The sequence below is a fragment of the Anticarsia gemmatalis genome, chromosome 28, assembly GCF_050436995.1.
Source record: "Anticarsia gemmatalis isolate Benzon Research Colony breed Stoneville strain chromosome 28, ilAntGemm2 primary, whole genome shotgun sequence".
Classification (NCBI taxonomy): Eukaryota; Metazoa; Arthropoda; class Insecta; order Lepidoptera; family Erebidae; genus Anticarsia; species Anticarsia gemmatalis.
The window spans coordinates 2118001-2140969 of NC_134772.1; the positions used below are offsets into that span (position 1 = coordinate 2118001).

Consider the following 22969-nt stretch of genomic DNA (forward strand, 5'->3'; position numbering starts at 1 on the left):
CGTAAGTTTTTAAAACGGTCACCCATCCAACTTTTGACCTCACCTACGTTGCTTAAAGTTTCAAACACGTTGTCACCACGTGTACCTAACACATGTATGTATTATAACTTAATTTTGCACATGTTAACCTTATCATTTCTTTACAATTGGACGTTCGCTCGTAAAATTAGTAAGATTGCATGTGCCGTGACCTTTCTTATCAGTTATCAGTGTCACTGCTAATTTTGCTGGTTTAATTAGGTATATCTTAGAAATTGTCATACGTCACTCAGTTACGTGATTGCTGAGTGAAAATCGTCACTGAAGTAATTAATGCTGTGATAATCAACTAAGTAATGCCTGGCTATTCATTGACAGTAGTGTACCTCGAATCTCTACCACTATCGACTACTGACAACCGGCTAGCTATCGAAATTGTGACTTTTAGAATGTACTTACTGTCAAAATATTTCCTACGACACCCATGAGAAGCGCTGATCAGATTTTCATACAAAATTTCTCGATGACAGGTCGGTTGTCGGTAGTCGATAGTAGTAGAGAATCGAGTTACGAGCTACTGAAACCATAATTTAACTGCGTTTCTTAACCTTTTTCAATCTGCAGTCCCTAGAAAATCACAAAATGCACAATTTAATTTCTTTTTTAATTGCGCTCTGGAAAAATTATAATCAGAAATTTCGTTTTAAATATGCCTTAAGTTACGACATTCGTTTATTGGTTAGAAGAGACAAATAAACTTCGGTCGAAATTTTGCAAAAACGCAGCTTGAACCCAATTTGCTAAGTAGCGAAAAATTGACAGCGCAATCTGGTTTTATAATTTCTGTAGTGTTTGAGCTAAGCGTCTTTGTATTAGCTATACTCGGGTCATTTCAAACGTGCGAACTAAGTCATGTTAATTTTTCGGAGCTTCTCGCACTTACACACCGTTACATTTTTTTTAAGACAACTCCCGCACTAAGAATTGCTCTTGTGTCGCGGGGACTATTACAAACATACAAACAACGGACACAAAGTACAACCAGACCCGAAACATATATTTGTGGATCGCACAAATAAGTGTCCCGTGCCGGAATCGAACCCACGACCTCCCGACACAATGGTAGCGGCGTGGTGACCTTAACCACTGCGCCACGGAGGCATTCCTATGATTATTTTGATTATGACGTAGTTTACACGTTCGTAACGGCCTGAGTATGGGCTGGGGTAGACTAGAAAGTCAGTGTTCTTTGTGGAGCCTGCAGGCGGCTTAAGATATTTTCTTTGATATATTTTTTCCTGAAAGTTTTAAATGCGAAATGCAGGCGAAGCCGCGTTATAATCTAGTTATGAAACAGTACCAATAGACTGTTTGGCACCGTGTTACCCTGGTCCTGTTGATAAGAAATAAAAACAAACATTAAACTAGGCCAAGAGCGGAACAATTAATTTGATAATAACTTGACTGAGGATTTGTATGTTCTAGAATACTAATAAAAGTGGAGATTTAATAGACTAACCAACAAAAACCGGGGCCTTTTTTGACCCAGAGGTCAGTGTTTTCAGTCGACTCGACACACATACATCTATAGGATTGTATAAGCGCGATTTCCTCAAAAACTGCTTATCCAATCTTAGTAACATTTAATCGCCCCTCAAAAAAAAAGGTCCTGAATCACGTATTTTAACTTATATTCATAAAATATAAAAAAAACTGGTTTTGTTAGACAAATGTTTTGTTTCGAAATGTGACTATTGAAATTATATTAAATATCGGATAATGCTTTTTCGGAGACAAAAAATAGAATTATTCAATGATTCCCTAAATCTTTTCACTATTCAGGTACTAAGCCAGTATTTGACAATACAATTATTCATTCGCTATATCAAAGATAGTGATTGTTATGATATAATCGTGTTGTATTGTTTTCGTTATTACGCAACATGGCATCATAAGGATTATGATGCAAAGAGATTCGTTGGCGATACATTTCTAATAGTCCAGTAATTTAAAAAAATATTTATATAAAAAGTTCTGGCAGGAAACCCCGCCCAAGCTTAGGGAAAATACTTTATTTCTAGTCCTATTTAACGTTATACATACCTTTACTTGTTTATTTATTAGACGTGAATGTTACAAAAATATTTTTGAATTAAAAAGTAACAGCCTTAAAAAAATATTTTTTTAATAATTTTGTTTACCTAAGTCATACCGGAAAATCTTCCGGAAAATTCACGGGGAAATGCTTATTAAAAAACAAGTTGTTATCAAAAATTTATGAAAAACAATGACAGGAATTCTGGCCAATTACAGTAAATCGCTAAATAAATCGTTTGTAAATGAACATACAAAAAAAAACACAACTTTAAGAGATATTTAGGAACAACTCTTTGACTTGCCCATAGCTTTCCATTCTCACTTGCTGCAAAATAATAATAAAAAATCGACCGCAAAAAACAATGAATTCTGGCCAATATTAGAAGATTATAAACCAACCGTTTATTTTATAAACATCAGAAAATAAAAACACAGCTTGAGGTGTGTTAATACTTTAATAGCAGCTGCAATTATTTCCCTTGAATCATTGTACCAGTTTGCTTAGACATACTGCAACAGGTTTCTTCGGTTTATCCCAGAACACCTGGGATTCATACACAACCTGGGCGGAATATATGGGGTCCTTATACTCCAGATTCCCATTTTTTCAAACCTTCTATACTGCAGAAAAAAAATCGACAGTAAAATTTAGGGAAAAAATTACTTGCAGGCTACCTGTTCCTCAGTCTGCCAATATTCAAAATTGGTAAAACTGTCAGAGTTACTGTGAACATGAGAAAATAAAAACACAATTTTATTAATAGCAGCTGCAATTATTTCCCTTGAATCATTGTACCAGTTTGTTTAGACATACTGCAACAGGTTTCTTCGGTTTATCCCAGAACACCTGGGTTTTCCGTTTACTCACGATTTATCCTCAAGATAATGAATGTACTGATGAGTAATCTTCTCAAAGATAAAGGAATATGGTAATTTTTGAAAAACTTCAGTCATCCGTACGTACGTCCATTGTTTGTTTGTTTGGACTTTTTACAAGAACTCGTTTACTAAGCCACATTTTTGCTCTTTTATCGGGCTTAAGAATGGACGAGGAGGTATTTTTTTCAAAAATTTATACATTTGATATCTCATTCCTTTTTATTGGATGAATCTTTTTTAATTATAAGTCGAACTCAATTAGGGAAATTATCACATCACTAAAAGTTGTTAAACACATTTCTTGAGGGCATGCAAAGTCCCCAACCAGCAGTTGACTAGCATGGTGGATTCAAGGCCTAACCCCTCTCTCTTTCGGGAGTAGACAAAAAAATGAATATGATCTAGATCTGCGAAGTAAGTTTTGAAATTCCGTTAAAAAATAATTTCTTTATTTACATTGATATTATAGTTGTTACATGGTGTAATTCAGTTTTTATTTTGCATGTTAGAATTATACTTACGTCTTAGCTTTTCATTATCTAGACGTCAGTCTTTTACAACAAAGTGCTAATGACCAGTAGGCCAACAAGTTCACTGACCCGCTGTTATCATTTCTTTGTGAAAGCCGATACGTTTGCGAGTTCTACGTAATATATTGACCCACTGAGATTTAGTAGATTATGTAAAATTATTGCAAAAAATTGTCCGTGTTAAGAAATGTATTCAATAATGTAGACGCCACATAAAAATATGCAAGTAATATTCTTACATGCTTACTGCCCAAAGAAAAAAGCCCGATGCAATTTCCTTAAGTAAATAAATATCATTGGACAACTCACACACGGTCATTTGATTCCAAACTAAGCAGAGCTTGTACTATGGTAACCAAATAACTGATAAACATACTTATATACTTCTAAATACATACTTATATAGATAAATTGACATCCAGGCTCAGAACAAATACTCGTACTCATCACACAAAGATTTTTCCCGGGTGGGATTCGAACCCACCACACGCGGCGCTACGGTTGTTGCGGCGAGGTGACCGCTTAAACCACTGCGCCAAACGTGCAGTTAACCTGCATCAGTCTGGTGGAATCAAAAGCCTTACACCTTCAACTATCTAGGAGTATCCAGCAGTAGGCAGAAATTAGTTGGTGGAAGGAAAGCACCGTGAGAAAACGCAACGAGAGTTCTTTAGAACAGTTCTTGAAGGTATGCAAAGTCTACAACCCGCACTTGGCCAGCGTGGTGGACTCAAGGCCTAACCTTTTCCTGATTACGAGAGGAGACCCTTGCCCAGCAGTGGGACATTAGTGTGTTAAAATTATTTGAGTATGTAGGAGTAGTTATATTAAAATTCGTACATGAGATAATTGAGAGTTTATATGTATTACAAGCCATGTCAAAGGCCTTTCAAGGCGGCTTGAACAACTTTGACACTAGGTTGACCATTAAGGATACGATAGATAGATAGATTATTTAAACAATTACCTCGAAATTACGCAGGACATTTGTCTGCATATTAAGGCACATAAAAAGCTAAGATTTTATTAATAAAATCTGCTCTAAAGCTAAATATTCGGAAGTGGTAGGAAGTTTGTTACATGAGTTGAGAGACGCCGTCCATCTTAACTAGCCGGTGTGAATAAGGCTTTAATTATAATACAATAGACTAATATTACGATAACTGGCACGGTGTAGGGCTGCCACTGAACAAAAATATGTGAGAGACTTTTAAAATTATCATATTGCTCTACGCTATATAGAGTGGTGAGACTAATCATTTTAATTTAGACTTATTTTGACTGGTGATAGTTTTTACACTATTTTTCCCTTCATAATTTTATTAAATTTCGAAAATGTATTTTCGGTTTGCGACTTTCTCAAACCAATTACCGTATACAACCAAATACCAAATTACAGAAATACACATAATAATAATAAAAGTCTATATTCCGTTTAACTGCAACATTTTGGTATATTTAGCGATAACAACGAAAATCTCGGAAAGCAAAATGACTTCGAAATTGCTGGACTAGCAAATTTTGTAGTCATGGGCATTTCTTCACAAACAAAAAAACTTCTTAAAAGTCTAATTACGAGTATATAGCATTATGGGAACAACAATACCTCAACTTTAGTTTAACTGTAGATGAACACGAAAAATTTTACATGCGACATATTAAAAAAAAATGACATGTGTCATATTTTTTTTAGTTTGGTGTTTCTCTGTCAACCCTAGCATTGTTACCTCCAGACGACTATCTTAGTAGGTCAAATAGCTTTGTCAGTGTAAGTAGAATGCTTATACCGTGTATTCTTACGTGTTTTTGAAAGAATTGAACTAATTTGGAGCGGTTTGAAAGAATTTCAAATATGTTCCCGTATTTAGCAATTCAATATGGCCGTTGTTGCAATATTTTGTGTATAAATTGCAATGCAAACCTTACATGTAAGGCTCTCTACTAAGTTATGGTACTAAACGGGAAAAAAATATTTCTACATTAAAAAAAAGGCTAAAATAGCATTTATTGTCCCTTAAATATGTCCTGCTTAATGTAATGTAATGTAAGTTCTTTTTTATTTAGTTAGTATTACGCATTTTTTAGTTATATTTACTTCAAGACGCCTACTGTCAAACCATAAAATGGTTTTGTAGGAATAATTAAATGTATATACCAAAATACTGAATAATAGATAAATAAACAATAATAAATAACTTTAGGCGCGAGTGGCTCAGTTTCCTTCATAATATCACGCCTGTCAACCGCGAAGAAATAGGCAGAGGTGTAAGAAATACTCCCTCGTTTTACTATTATTAATGTTAGTTAGTAGTGTTAGTTAGTATTCCTATGTATTAACGGGTACGTTACGAAACTCTGGGCTGCTATTATAAATAATCTTTAGACTTGGTCTGACCTGGGAATCGAATTCGGGACATCTTGGTTACCAGTCCGATACATTACCGACCGATCGATCGATCTCAGCTAGTTATGATATTAATCCTTAAATTTATACAGCTCTTAAAATGAGCTGATTTTCAATCTAGATTCATCTCGCATGCTGTTATTAAATAATACTCAAGGTCTACACAATCAGATACTATTATTACTATTAATTATTATCTCACGGCCAAAACAAAATCAGGTTTTGAACCTGAGTTGTTAAAATCTTCTCAAACTAGTTATTTTTATTATTGAACTAGCAGCCTGTCCTGGCTTCACGGGTGGATATTTGTTGTTTTCTTGCAATTAAAATATCCTATATTAATCAGTGATAATGTAGGTTTCGAAGGGTGAAAGAAATTTTTAAATCGGTTAGTACTTTTTGAGCTAATACAAACATACTGCCATACAAATCTTTCATCTTTATAATATTAGTATAGATTGGAAGCAAACCAGTTGAAAATAGTAGATGGGATTTTTTCTTAATAAGCTTTATTGGCCTTCTGCTATCATATATAGGGTTTCCACGAGCTAATCCTTCCTTGGAATATCCATACTAATATTATAAATGCGAAAGTAACTCTGTCTGTCTGTCTATCTATGGTATGGAGATATTTTGATACCCGAGAAAGGACATAGGCTATATATCATCACGCTACGACCAAAAGGAGCAGAGTACCTACCAGTAATTAATGTTACAAAAACGGGGAAAAATTTCACCCATTCTCTCTTATTGGACGCAAGCGAAGTTGCGCGGGTCAGCTAATAATTTTATACCTTCTCCTTCTTATCGTATGGTTAGTGATCAACCTACTGTCAAAGTTGTTCAAGCCGCCCGATATACCTTTGACATGGCTAAACGACTATTATCTTACTAGACCACAACCGGGACCGACGTTTTACGTGCCCTCCGAAGCACGGAGAGCGGTCACCATCTATAGAGAAACCGCGCTAAGGGTTGCTTAACCCACAGATCGTTTACAGAGTGTACGCAACTAAATGGGCGGCTCAGATTTTTCTAACAACAGAATAACAGCTAAGACGATGTGAACACTGTATCATAATGTTTTTAATAAAATATTGTACGGTTATAACAGCATAGGAGAGGGTTTATTAGGAAAAAATACGGAGGCTGTGTTTGATCCCATCTTTAACTACCGTGACCGACGTTTTACTATCCAAAGTACGAAGACACTCATCTATACTAATATTACGAAGCTGAATAGTTTGTTTGTTTGTTTGTTTGAACGCGCTAATCTCAAGAACTACTGGTCCGATTTGAAAATTTTTTTCAGTGTTAGATAGTCCATTTATCGAGGGAGGCTATAGGCTATATATCATCACACTCCGACCAATAGGAACAGAGCAGCAGTAAAAAATGTTACAAAAACGGGGAAAATTTTGACCCATTCTCTCTTATGTGACGCAAGCGAAATTGCGCGGGTCAGCTAGAATTCCAGAAAGCAGTCGACCATCTATGAAATAACCGCGCCAAGGATTTCTTAACCAATTCTAACCAGCTCAGATTTTTCTAGCAACTGAATAACAGCTAAGTCGATGTGAGCACTGTATCAAAGTGTTTATAAAATAATGTACGGTTATAACAGGATATTGTACAGATTATATTGTTACGGTTGGCTGGTTCATTATTTGATACAGTACTTGTATTTATGTGTAGCTGTATGTATTTTAGCATTTATTGGTATATAAAGACTTTAGTGTAGATAGAGGTATTTAGATTTTGACTTCCTCCGTGGCGCAGTGGTTTATGTCACCACGCTGCTACCATTGCGTCGGGAGGTCGTGGGTTCGATTCCCACACGGAACAATTATTTGTGCGATCCTCAAATAATTGTTTCGGGCCTGGTTGTCATTTATCTTCATTGTTTGTATGTTTGTAAAAGTCCCCGCGACACAAGAGCAATACTTAGTGCGGGAGTTGTCTTTAACCGATCGGTTTAAAATTGGCAGTTTCATACAAACTTTCGTCCCCTATTTTATCACTTTAGGGGTGGAATATATCAAAATCCTTTTTAGCCTACGTCATAACATCTACCTGTACGCAAAATTTCAGCCCGATCCATCCAGTGGTTTGGGCTGTGCGTGATCACTATGTCAGTCACCTTTGAGTTTTATATATATAGATATACTTACTATAGATTTCTGCCTACTTCAAAACACTGCCCACCACACAAAGGTTGGTAACCCGCAAATCTTAGAGGCGTTATTCATAAGATCTTGAAACAAAGTAGCGGAAGACGCGACCCCGATTCGGTGTCTGATCATTGCATCACTGTAATGAAGAATAACTTGCCAATTTTTTTTTGGCCGTTACATGCATAAATGTAGAGAAATATCCCTTGCTTTTTGGGCTGTTTTGAACACGTTATAGGGCCAATTTTTCTAGACAAAATTGGATTTCTAGGGACATTTTTAGATTAAAATTTGTGTAACTATTTATATTTATGAATCTTTTTCCTATAAAAGTAGAACTGTTGTGCCCTTTACATTGTTTTTTATTAACATTTTTGAGATTAGACCACACTAGAAATGAAAAAGCGAGAATTTTCGTCTGAGAAAAGAAAATAAAATCATAAATGTTTATTTAACAGACCGGTTTGGTCATATTATGAAAATAAATATAGTATAATAAAAAATTAAATATTATTTTTTCAAAAGTATTCCACTTCGAATTACCCCTTTAAAAAGTCAGAAGCACGATTCTCTACTACTATCGATTTAGGCAACCGGCTAGGTAACAAGAAATTTTAAAAGGATTATTTCGGAGCAGATTACTTTCGAACAGGTAATATTTTTACAAATCAGGGTAAAAAAGAATAAAATTGTAGCCAAACATAAAATATCAGTTTTAGTGAAGGCAGTAAATCAGTTATCTATATTTAAAACCTAAAATAAAAGAATGAGTCCAATTCCAACTCGATTTTAAGTTTTAACTCTTCAAAACGATTGGACGGTAAAACGTATCAAATTCGGTTTAATCTTTTCGAGGCTTTAAAAATGGGGAGATTTAATAGTTCAATTAAAAAGGATTTTTCCTATACCTTCAAAAGATTAAGGTATAATGTTTGTATGTAACAAGATAGTTGTAAATAAATCGCTCTCGATACAAACCAGTTGCGTGTGAAAGTATAAACGTTATTACTTGTTCTGTACACTTGTACTCTAGTACAAGTGTTTAACATAGCCAGTTGCGCTCACCGGTCGGTAAACGATCTGTGGGTTAAGCAACCCTTGGCGCGGACACTCCATAGATGGGTGACCGCATAGTGGTATTTGTACTGGGCGTCTCCGTGCTTCGGATGGCACGTTAAATGTCGGTCCCAGTTGTTATCTACTAAGATAACAGTCGTTAAGCCATGTCAAAGGCTTGCGGGCGGCTTGAACAACTTTGACACTAGGTTGACCACTAACCATACGATAAGAAGAAGCAGAGAAATTACGTTTCGTAGTTTATAACGCTAGTCCTATGTTATAACATGTCTATTACCATGCACAGAAACTTTTCCATGCTTCTTTTTGCTACAAAAAAATTGTTCGACCCAGGAATCGAACTCACAGAAGCAGAATATTATGTAAATACATTACAAGATGCTCATAATAGTATTACGTGTAACTTTCGTTCTCATAGGTTCATAGACGCCGGCTTAACCGCAAACCGCACAGTGCATTGACTTATTACTACACTAGCTAAGAGCCCGCGGCTTGGTTCGTATGTTTGTATTGAAAAAAGTCTTTGAGTACAGGTTAAAAAAATGTTTGGCCTTGGTTACAAAGAAAGACATTGTGACTAAATTACAACTGTCTCAAGCCACGTCAAAGGCCTTTAGGGCGGCTTGAACAACTTTAACACTAGGTTGACCACTAACCATACGATAAGAAGAAGAAGAATATTTATGGGGTCCTTTCGTGGATTCGGCTAGCTGCTATACGAACGAGTGCTCTAGATGACTGCCTCCGTGGCGCAGTGGTTTAGGTCACCACGCCGCAAACATTGCGTCGGGAGGTCATGGGTTCGATTCCCACACGGGACAATTATTTGTGCGATTCACAAATAATTGTTTCGGGTCTGGTTGTGCTTTGTGTCCGTTGTTTGTATGTTTGTAAAAGTCCCCGCGACACAAGAGCAATTCTTAGTGCGGGAGTTGTCTTTCTAAAAAAAGAAGAAAAAAGAGAAAAGAGATCCGGGGGACCACTTTTATATTATTCTTGTTAGTTGGGACCACTATGTAAGTATTAAAAATAAAGTGTAATAATCATCCTGAGAATTATAAACTTTAAAATCATTCGCGGACCATAATTTGATTTCCACGGACTACTGGTGGTTCGCGGACCACTGGTTGAGAGCCACTGCTCTAGATGGACTACCTTTAAATAACGATAGTTTAGCAACCGGAACTCCAAGGATAATTTAGTGAAAGTTCAATGGAAACGAGAACAGTAATTGTGTATTACATGAGCACGGGCGACAAGTTAATTATTAATATATTGTCAAGTTTATTATTTAGTTTAATTAGTACTTACTTTTAACAGCCTCTCGGAGAGTGCGACAATGTGTTGTGTACGAAGAGATTTTTTTTTAATGTAAAGACTGTATGTCTTTGTCGGTTTATTCAGAGTTACCTCCAGAATAGCTTAAAATAATTTCGCTTGGCTTTTACTAGCAAATAGATAATAGTACAATGTCACTGGTGTTAAACGCGATGAAAAATTAAATTAATAATATTACCTATGTATACTAATCGCGAGAGTTTGAAATCGGTAATCGCAAATATATGATGTTATGGAAGCCTTTAAAAGACACTTTAACGGCTCTTATGTCTACAATACTTCTTATATCAACTGGAGCCGATTTTAACATTCTTTCAAAAACTACATAGGTACTTTGATGGATCTAGTGTATTTTTGAGAGCCTGAAGTGTTTTCAGGGATCAGCTCAATATTTTAAAATACTTTTGCTTTCAAAAGGATACCGTGTATAAGTGAAAATCTATACCTTTTCCTGAGTACACACGGACTCTATCGTCCCTTTCCTAGAGCCCCCATCTCAATTTTATTTGCTACTTCCACCTCTATGCAAAGGTTGCTTAAAACCCACTGATCGTTTACCGACCGGTGAGTGCCTCCATTATGCTAAATTATTGTAGGTAGTGTAGGTACACGCAAGAACCAAGTTTATATCTCTTTAAACTGATACAGTACCGTTATAATAATATAGATTATTCTAGTTTAGGTTCAGTAAACTTTCAAGGACAATTTGAACAATCCATACTAATATTATAAATGCAAAAGTAACTCTGTCTGTCTGTCTGTTACTCAATCACGCCTAAACTGCTGGACCAATTTGCATGAAATTCGGTATGGAGATATTTTGATACCCGAGAATGGACATAGGCTACTTTTTACCCCGGAAAAATTACGGATTCCCATGGGAAAATTTAGATGGCGGACGAAGTCGCGGGTAAAGGCTAGTGTTTTATAAACTACGGAAAAAATAGGTGTCCTTTCCACGACTGGCTTTGGATCATTTGCATTTGGTATTGTTATTATTAGCCTATCTTCTGTACTGTACTGTCCTTTAAAAAAAGGTTCAACATTTTTCAAATACCTATAATTTGCATTCAGAAAACTCTAGGTAAGTCTATTATTCTAGTTTTTAGGTTCAGTAAACTTACAAGGACGATTTGAACAATGTTTTATGAACTTTGTGGAAAAAAATATGTAAATATGTGTCCTTTCTCCACCTAGTTGATCATTTGCATTTAGTTAACCCATATTAATTCAATACTGCATTCTTCAGGAAATTTAACATTTTTCCAACAGCCGCGCCGTCGCGGGTTCTAAACCCGGGTCAAGCCAAATAATGTTGTGTCTGAGCTTTCCTGTTAAGAATTTGTAGGAGTTAGGAAGTTGAGGTTGTAGTTCATTGGTCGTGTCGGCTATCTGTCCTACTGGGATATGAGAGTGAATGAAAAGAAACTGTTTTTTTTTTATTTATTAAAAGACACCTCCCGCACTAAGAATTGCTCTTGTGTCGCGGGGACTATTACAAACATACAAACAACGGACACAAAGCACAACCAGACCCGAAACAATTATTTATGGATCGCATAAATAATTGCTCCGTGTGGGAATCGAACCCACGACCTCCCGTTGCAGTGGTATCGGCGTGGCGACCTAAACCACTGCGCCACGGAGGCAGTCAACTGTCACTGTACCAGTGTATTGTGGACTGGACGCTATAAAAACTAGCCGCAGAAACTGACAGCCGTGGGTATCCTTTATACGGCGGCCAGTCGCCTTATGCAGGATTTTAATACATGAACTCACTATGAGGACGTTAATACACGAACTCACGAAATTTTCACTCGTCCTGTTTACTGGTAGAATATATCTAGAGACAGAAATTACTATAGTTTATTAAATATCAATATGAAAGTTCAATGAACCTTGAACAACAAATTTCATATTGCTCAACAATGGAGCAATATTTTATTTCTTATGAAACAATAAACTTTTTTATAGTTTATTTTGACGGAATGATTTTACCTTGAATATTAGAAATTTTGTTAATTGGAAGCCGGTGTCAATAATTTGTCTCCCTGTAAGCGATAGGCCTTCGAATCTTTAGTTATTAACCAACAATTGTTATTTCGGAGTAATTGAAAGGACTTTCCATGAAACCAAATAGTATTTTTTTTGGAGCCTTGCCTTTCTTCCAAACTATGTTGGAGTCGGCTTCCAGTCTCACCGGATGCAGCTGAACACCAGTATTTTACCTGGAGCGACTGTCTATCTGACCTCTACGACCCAGTTACCTGGGTTAAAATTCGATATCCTTTAGTAAGACTGGTCAGACTTTCAAGCTTCTGACTACTGTTAACGACTGTCTAAGACACCACAAATATCAAAGTTTTAGATTCAGTAATATTTTTTTTTTCGTAAACACCAAAATATTTTGTATTCTTAAGCTGTAGCCGATTTATCTGTAGATATATATTTTTTATTAATTAAAAACGTAGACTAAAGGCATTACGGCACTCGTAACTTACAAATCTTCTATACTATATTAATACTAATATACTAATATATATTTTATATTATATATATTATATATTTATGTTTATATATCTATACTATACTAATACTAATTACTAATTACTAATTACTAATATTACTAATTACTAATAATGTTATAAAGCTGAAGAGTTTGTTTGTTTGTTTGTTTGTTTGTTTGTTTGTTTGTTTGTTTGAACGCGCTAATCTCAGAAACTACTGGTCCGATTTGAAAAATTCTTTGTGTGTTAGATAGCCCATTTATCGAGGAAGGCTATAGGCTATATTACATCACGCTACGGTCATTAGGAGCGGAGTAGCAACGAAAAATGTTACAAAAACGGGGAAAAATTTGACTCATTTTCTTAGGTGACGCAAGCGAAGTTGCGCGGGTCAGCTATATCTACTAAAATGACATTTCAAAATATTTTTGGAAAGTGCAACTTTCACAATTTCTAAGACATTAGTATTTAGTAACCGTTGGAGAGTAACAATTACTGTTCGTGTATTAATATTGATGACTTTGTATGTTTGTATGTATGGGAACTGGGACGGCGCTGTGCCCTTAAGTAGCTCATACAAGACTTGTATGGAGATGTGAATTGTTTATGTGGCTTACTAATTTGTTTCTTTCTTTCGCATGTTTTGTTGTTAAATTAGTGAAAAAGTTGGTAAGCCACCTGAAAGCTTTTGTGGATCTTCGGCTGATATCAATAATAGTTAGAAATCTAATTGCAACTCACCTTGTCAAGGATGGAGACGCTCAGCTTGAATAAATATTAAACACTACACACATAAGATTAAACAGCCTCAATTTCACTGACCGGGATCACCGTACAGGGACATCTAAAAAAGAATTAAGCAATAATTACCTCTTCGATAAAATATTACATTACGTTTTGTCCGAAGTTTCCGCGGGAATAGAAAGAGAATTTCTACGCTCCCTAATTTTTTTTTTGTTCAACACTAACCAAACCTTTTCTACCATTTCAGGACCAAATAATCTACGACATCCCCTACGACGTACGACCACCAACCCCAGAAATACCCCTCACCACCCAGGACCCACCAAAAGTGGACTTTACAAAACTACGCCAGAACTTCGAAAACGGCTTCCCAGAGACTGAAGTCAAGAAGCCGATTTTATTAAAGCCGAAACCGATTTTGGTATCCAAGTTGAAGACTGGAGAGAAGTTTAATACTGAAGTTAAGAGGAATAGAAATAAAAATGAAGGAGTTATCAGCTTTACTTTGCCGAAGAGAGATACGCAGTTGGATATTGATAGAGAGAATGTGAGTAGCTTTTAGTTGTATGTTTTTCTTCTATTGTAGGGAAAGTATCCATTGCAGAGCCACGTATTTACCTACCACTATCGACTACCGACAACCGGCTAGCTATCAACATTTTGACATTTAGAATGTACTACCTAAAAAGTTTCAGCGCCACCCGTCAGAGGCGCTGATCAGATTTTCATACAAAATTTCTCGATGACAGGTCGGTTGTCGATAGTAGAAGAGAATCAAGCTACTGAACTCGATATGGGTGCCGTTTCGTTAATCTAACTGTCGATAGGTATAGTCGGTCTATTAGACTACAGATAGGTTAGGTACTCGAGAAATAATTACTATTAGTTGGAGTACACCGACTTTTTGGTCTAGCAAAAACTACATATTTATAAGTTAACAACAGCTAAAGTTCAACTAAACAACTAAAATTCACATTTCACTTACAACTATAGGTCGTACAATTACAATAAAATATAGTCCACTACTGGTCTGGACTGTAATTGAAATGAGATATTGAAACAAGTATTTTTCTCAGAATACAGTTAATCTGTTGACTAAATGACATTAAATTTATTTCTGTAGTTTATAAGAGCGAATAATATAGTTAAGGTACTTTCGCAATGTACAGAGTTTGGGCCTCTGCTACTGCCTACTTGCAAGTATCGGTTAGTATACGACTTATAAGGTAAGCAACCTGTCTGCTGCCATTGTTTGGGTGACCAATTAGCATTGAAGCGTCTAAATTAGCCTGTCAATTAAGATGACAATCATTAAGACAAGTCAAAGGCCAGCGGGCTTAAATCATTTTGACACCTGGTTGACCAGTTCGAGTAAGTTATTCGATTTTGACACTAACCCTCGGTTTCTGAGGTACATTTAGTTACCTATTCAATTGCGTTTTTTTAATGAGTTTAAACACTATTAAATAAATAAACTACCGCTAAATATACCTCAGAAACAAGGGCTAGTTCGCACGTTTGAAATGGCCCAACTATAGGTTGACCACTAGCCATACGAGGAATGAATGAATGAATGTAGCCACAAAAGACAATGTTATTTGTCCACTCTCATAGATATGTACAGAGAATGCAGTTATACAAACATACTGTACTGTTATGACGACACATTTCCACTGTTTCATTCATCGTGCGTTCGTCACGGAACACAACGGTATCTAGTGGTGAATAGTTAAAACTTTAGTGTGCATGGTGCGTTCGTAGTTCAAGGCTGTTAAGATAGATGGCAGTAGGTGTTGTTAAGGCTGTTCATTTTTTGTCTTGCTTGTATTTTATTTGTCCGTTTTTATGTATGTACTAAATTTACTTGTAAATAGTTAAGCTTAATATACTCTATATCATATTTTAGACACCACTTTTGTATGATTCAGAGGCATTTCGTTTGTGTTTATTTGCGAATATAGTTTTTTCTCGTGTAACATAAAATAAGTGTTTCAGAGAAGAGAAATTACAGATATTTTTTTGCAAAATAACAAAACTAATAAAATCTGGAATAAGAGCCATGTAAATTGTATCATCAGCCTAGCCTTTAGTTCCAACTATGTTGGAGTCGGCTCCCAGTCTTACCGGATGCAGAAAAATTTGTTTTTCTAAAATTACTTTACCGATTTAAAAACAGCGCTGCATTATTCCTTAGTAACATAGAATACTTTGATCCTTGGAACACCTAAATCTCGCTCTCTTCCTTTGCAGTAGAACGAAATAAGCAACTCAAAAGTAATTCTATCTATCGTACAACACTACTCACATCTCTGCCTACCCATTATGACTCAAATTATCTCACAACAGTTATCAGTAGTGTCTGAACAATTAGTCATCAATTAACTAGCAGAAACATACAAAAATACACCTTATACAAGCAATTATAAGCTTCAAAATCCCTTAACAAGTTTGTTAATTAGCATTTACGAAGAACAGTTCCAGACTTCTACTTAAAAACAAACATAAACATACCAAAATACACCTTATAACTAACAATATACGGTTCAAAATCCCTTAACAATTTTATTAATTTGCATTTACAAAGAGCTGTTAAAGTCTTCTACATACATAAATACACCTTATATACATTAGGTAGAGTTTAAAATCCTTTAGCAAATGTATTAATTATGGTTTACAAAGAGCTGTTAAAGTCTTCTACATACAGATACACCTTATGTTTATTACATAGAGTTTAAAATCCTTTAGCAAATATATTAATTAAAGTTTATAAAGACTGTTAGTTTTGTCTTGTTGTATTATGTGCTCTATGTGTAAAGAAATAAGGTGTAAAATGAAATGTTGATTGTTAGTATATAATTATGCGCATCTGTCTGTCTGTTCATGATAAGCTTGGAAACTACTGAACAGTTTTGAGTTTCGCTAATGGATAGTGCGATGTGTAAGAAATGTTTTTGTGTAGGTATAGCTTAAATCAGCTATTCACAAATATGTAACTTACTTACGAAATACTATATGTTGTGTTTAAAATAAATTACTAAATTAGGGTTATCTGATACTTGGTTGATACACATACGTTAGCCACTAAGTGTTATAACCAGCTAAGTCGTTTCATAGATTTACTAAGGACAATTACAACACAAGACGAGTAAAAAGGACTTTATAATTTAAATTTTTTATCCCACGACTGACCCACTCCTGGGTAAAGAGTTTTCTCCCGAACGAGCAAGGTATTAGGCCTTGAGTCCACCATGCTGGCCAAGTGCGGGTTTGGGGACTTGTAAGCCTTCAATAAATGTATGAAACAAATTTTACGGCATGCAAGGTGTCATCCCGATGTTTTCCTTCCGCGATAGAGCATGTGATAATTACTTCATTAAAGACATTTTAATTATATCTATATGTAGTATAGTAGTTTATGTAGTAGGTATACTAGTAAGTGTAGATTACAGTAGATTACAGAAATAGTACGTTACGCCATTGTTTTGTTTCGTAGGGCTGTCAAATATCACTCTATTCTCCATTACAGCTGAAATGAGCGCATGTTTGTGTTCACTATTAATAGAACCTACTACTAAACAGTCGAGCAATGGAACTTTGCTCTTATTACGAAATAGGTTTGTTTTGATAGTATTTGAGATGAACGTTATAATCGGACTTCCACAACCCAGTTACTTGATTTATAACACGATACCCCTCGGTAAGACTGGTTGTCAGACTTTCAAGCTTCTGACTACTGTTAACGACTGTCAAAGATCTTTGAAAATGACAGTGCTAAATGCTAGGATTCACAAATTAAAGTGCATTCCGAAACAGGGAGGAACTCTATTATTGTATGGTCACCCATCCATAAAATAACCTCGGCAAGCGTAGATTAACCTCAGAGATCGATCCGCACGGCTATTGTTATCTAAGCCACGAGCTTCTCGCAATCGTAGTTCAATCTAACTTTACCTAATTCTTCTTGCCTTCGCTTCTGAACTAGCATTAATTTCAGTGCGACATGTAATATTCCCAACCCGCATTTGGCCAGCGTGGTGGACTCAAGGCCTAACCCCTCCTCCTCGTTTGGGAGGAGACCCTTGCCTTGGTGGGACAGTATTAGGTTAAAAAATAATACCGTTCTCCTACTTAATGTTTGTAATATAAATACCGAGTGACTCCACAAGACACAGCTAGTCACACGTATGTACCCAAACAATGATACTACCATTATCTTCAACTCACGTGGTGCTACATTATTATATAAGAGTACGTTTACATGACGCTGCAGACCAGAGAGATTTTATCTTGTAATTATAACGTTATATTGTTATGACGGTTGTAGAAAAAAATACGGGCTATGAGCGAAATAGACTCGTTTACGAAAGGTTCTGTATCATTGTTAATGATAATTGGCAAAAAGAGTAAGGAAAGAAGACGGCTTCTGTATAGCTTTTCCTAAAAAAATTCGCTCGAAGCCGATATAAGCTTCCTTAAATATCTATTTTGTTCTATTTTTTAAGTATTTGTTGCTATAACTAAACTCGATTTCGAATTCGATCGTATCGGATTCTAGTTAATGTGAAATAATAACTTGAAAATTCGATCTAGTGGTAAGTTATTATTTAAGTGAAAGTAAGGGTATATTCCCAGTTGTCCCCTCTAACTGTGACCCCCGGGGTGACAACTGGGAAGACAAGTAGGAAGAAAATTTCGAGTGGCCACTCCGGGGGACAGTGTTAGTGTGGATAACTGGGAATATACCAAAGTAAATTAAACTCAAAAAATTTGCATTGAATTTTTAAGAGTATGGTTTCAAATTAAATTCAGATTCATTCTATATACGTATGATCGTATGTGTTTTGTAGCTCACGCACGTATGTACTTCAAAATACATCCAACTTACATAATGATACAACTTCCGATACCATAAACCTCTAACTGATCTATAGTAGAGTAGTATAAACAATACGCGTTCACTCGCGAGTGAATAACAAACGTGTGTTGTGTAACGATGCGTCATAGTATGGAATAGATTTATATGATGATATTCTATGACGGAAGGAGTTTGTAGGGATTGTAGCTCACTTATATTGATTTGTGTATACCTTCATGGGAAAAGGAGTTATTTTATTTCCCACTAGCTTTTACCCGCGACTTCGTCCGCCACCTGAATTTTCCCATGGGAATGCGTCATTTTCCCGGGGTAAAAAGTAGCCTATGTCCTTTCTCGGGTATCAAAACATCTCCATACCAAATTTCATACAAATTGGTTCAGTAGTTTAGGCGTGATTGAGTAGCAGACAGACAGACAGAGTTACTTTCGCATTTATAATATTAGTATGGATAGGGGTAGGCAGAGACAAAAGTACGCCACTTGGTACGATCCGTACATTTGCTTCTATCAAAACCATATAATCTTGTCATACAGGATTAATTAGATTCCTTAATCTTTACATTTAATTGTATTAATGAAAGTTAATTACGGTGACTTTCAAGCCTCTTCGCGGAATTGGCAAACGGGATTGTGCCAAAATTATCTCTGAGTGAAATTGTCTGACGATGGAAAACCAGTAGGCACATTTTGAGTCGTTGTCAACAACTGGGAAATTTTATCCTTATTATTTGTGTAATTGGCAAGCAATGCAAGAACGATTTTTTTTTATTTATTTGAGAAAACAAACAACTAGAGCAGTAGATACATACTATTTTGAAAAAAAAAACATTTATTTTTTAATTTAATTTATTGGTTTCAATTTTTAATATTGTTTCAATTACAAATATCAGTTCATCAATACTTATTTGAAATGTCCTTTTCAATAAGGGATCAAAAAACAAAGTAACCACCCACTAACTCACTAAAAAAAATAACAAAAAGTCAATCCAAAATCTTAAAATCACGATACCATCCCACCGTCATGTAAACCGACTCTAATTCACAGCACGCTGACCGCACTTCGCGCTCACGATCAGTCACCTTCGCACCGCTTCATACATTCATACACTCCATACAAAAAATATTTATTCAATTCAGTACAAGGCTGAACAATAAAAAACAAAGCTTATCGGACGTGAATTTAGTAAAAAAATATATTTATTGTCTGTGTTAAAAACAATGTGAGTTTAAAATTAAAAAATAAATAAAAACATTCGTGTGTGCGTTTTGAAAATCGAATGTTGTGAGTTAAAAAAATATTAAAAAAATTTAATTTCTTACTTCGTTCGGAAATTTAAAAATGTAGAAATTTGACTATGGAATCTCGTTTAGAAATGTTTAAAAAAATGTCGTGTTTATAGATTTTTTTTATAAAAAAGTGTGTAAGTGACAATGGTATTTAAGTTTTACAAAATATTGTACTACGAAATATTTAGAACATTCAACCACAGTTCGAAAGTATTCAAAACTAACTGTAAATTGTTAAAGTCAGTGACTGTAACTGAAATAATTCAACGCTAAGACACGTTTTGCAACAAATTTTGCAAGAAAAAGCGAGTAAACCTTAACGTTTACAGTGGATCAAAATCTGTGATCTAAAAAAATAATAGTGCACAGTGGACCATTGGATCACACAGTGGATCAGTGTTATTTCGACTCTAAAAACATTAAATTTATGTTAGCAATTAATGTATGTTAATTGTGTTTTTAGTGCAAGTGCATTTTGAGATATAATTAGCTAATTATTGTATTGATAATTAGTGTAATTGAAATCGTATGTTCCTCTTCACTTGGATGGATAATACAGGTATGACGTCACTTTGTAATATAAACATCACGCATATTATTTTAGAAGATGTAGGCAGATATATTTTAGACACCCACGTTTTGTCTTTTACAATGTTAGTCCCATGTTATAGGGAGCGAGTGTATAGCCATATACCGGGCACGTTACTAGACCCTAGGCAAGTTAATCTTATGTAATACTAGCTGACCCGCGCAACTTCGCTTGCGTCCAATAAGAGAGAATGGGTGAAATTTTTCCTCGTTTTTGTTACATTAATTACTGGTACTCTGCTCCTTTTAGTCGTAGCGTGATGATATATAGCCTATGTCCTTTCTCGGGTATCAAAATATCTCCATACCAAATTTCATGCGAATTGGTTCAGTAGTTTAGGCGTGATTGAGTAGAAGACAGACAGACAGAGTTACTTTCGCATTTATAGTATTAGTATGGATGAGGCAAGCCTATTGCTATATACCGGGCACTTTCCCAAACTCTAAGAAATTTAATTCTATGTCATAAGGAGCGAGGCTATTGCCATATATCGACCACGTTACAAAACTCCGGACTACTAGTGAAAGTGTTTAATAGAAATCATAAACTTTCTGGGATTTGAACCCAAACATTCACGACCAGAAGTCCAATATTCTACCTCTCAGACCATCATTACTCTAGCCTTTCTTCCAACTATATTGGAGTCGGCTTTCAGTCTCACCAGATGCAGCTGAATACCAGTATTTAACATGCAGCGACTGTCTATCTGACCTCCACAACCCAGTTCCCAGTGTTATAACACGATGCCCCTCGGTAAGACTGATTGTCAGACTTTCAAACTTCTAACAACAGTTAACGACTGTCAAAGATCTTTGAAAAATGACAGCCTACAATTTAACATGCCTTCCGAAACACGGAAGAACCCGTCATGTATAATATTCACCCATCCACAGTTCAACCTCAGTCTATCGGACCTCCACAACCCAGTTACCAGTGTTATAACATGATACGCTACTACTCAGACTACAAAAGCAATTGTAACCGTAGAGTTTTTGCGTAACTTTTTTATCGTATTTCCTACGTCGTAAGGCCGCTACTCGAATAATGTTTTGAAAGATAACGACTACCTAATTGCATTTTAAACTGTGTGTAATAACAGAATGAGTTGAACTGATTTAAACGCTTGGTTTAGTATTATTTGGTTGTTTTAAAACTCTTAAATCAGTGATACTATTAATATACTAGCTGACCCAGCAAACCTTGTTTTGCCATGTATTTATTTAATGCCTTTTATTATTAAACTGACCCGCGCAACTTCGCTTGCGTCACATAAGAGAGAATGGGTCAAAATTTCCCCGTTTTTGTAACATTTTTCACTGGTACTCTGTTCCTATTGGTAGTAGCGAAATGATATATAGCCTATAACCTTCCTCAATAAATGGACTTTCTAACACTGAAATAATTTTTCAAATCGTACCAGTAGTTCCTGAGATTAGCGCGTTCAAACAAACAATCAAACAAACAAACTCTTCAGCTTTATAATATTAGTATAGATAATAGTGGTGATAAAAGGGTAAAAAAGTATTAATTCTGAATAAATAAAACATGCCTAAAACATTGTTAAGGTTGGATAACCCTTATCATTATTATATAAATTAAAATAAATGTTGGCCGATTCTCAGACCTACTCAATATGCTCACAAAATTTCATTTGAATCGATCAAGCCGTTTCGGAGAAGTACGGGAACGAACGTTACGTTAAGGCCTGACCCCTTCGTACAGAAAAGATTCTAACCCAGTTTGAAATATTAAACTACATATATTATGTATGTTATAGCCTATTCTGTACCAATATTGTCCACAAGTTTACAGCAATGCGAGATGGGTTAGCCCTTGATGAATCATGATGACAAAATGCCTAAATAAATGATGATTAATAGTAATACACGGGCTTCGAAAAATCATCAAAGTAGAGACTTGCGTGGGAGACGATATTTCTTGGAATATAGTAAGAAATCTTCCGTTGTATTGTATTGTATAAGTACTTTATAAATTACTCATAGTTTGTATGTTTTAGGCTATTTTGTTAAATTACAAACCATGTGGTCTGGTTAATTCCTAACAGAATGAAGGCCTGAAATGCTTTGTGACAGAGAGATAATATGCTTAAAATATCACTTCAAAATAATATCTATATTTATGTATAGTTCTATACAAATATTATAGAGAGGATAATTAATCAATTTAACTATTTAAGTAAGAATGAATTTAGAAGTATGGTTATCAGTTATTTGGTTACCATAGTACAAGCTCTGCTTAGTTTGGAATCAGACGACCGTGTGTGAGTTGTCCAATGATATTTATTTATTTGTATCTTTGTAACAAATCGCTATAAAAGTACTAGACCGATTTTAAAAATTCTTCCACCATTTCAGTGCTATTTTATCATTGATTAATATAGACTATTTTTATTGAAAGAATAAAATAAATGTTCAATAAGCCGCTAGTTTTAAAATATAGTCCCTTCGCCGCATCTGACTTTCTGCCTTTG

General features: G+C 35.4%; 2 protein-coding genes across 2 annotated transcripts in view; both read left to right on the plus strand.

The window, feature by feature from the left end:
- The window catches only part of LOC142984783 (uncharacterized), a 78613-nt gene that overhangs the window by 28840 nt on the left and 26804 nt on the right, over positions 1-22969 (plus strand). Inside the window, exon 2 of the mRNA XM_076132598.1 lies at positions 13974-14273. Within this exon, the coding sequence (XP_075988713.1) occupies positions 13974-14273 (300 nt within the window). The remainder of the gene's footprint in view (positions 1-13973; positions 14274-22969) is intronic.
- LOC142984784 (uncharacterized) overlaps positions 1-22969 on the plus strand; it is a 391275-nt gene that overhangs the window by 8631 nt on the left and 359675 nt on the right. The gene's annotated exons all lie outside the window — the stretch shown is intronic.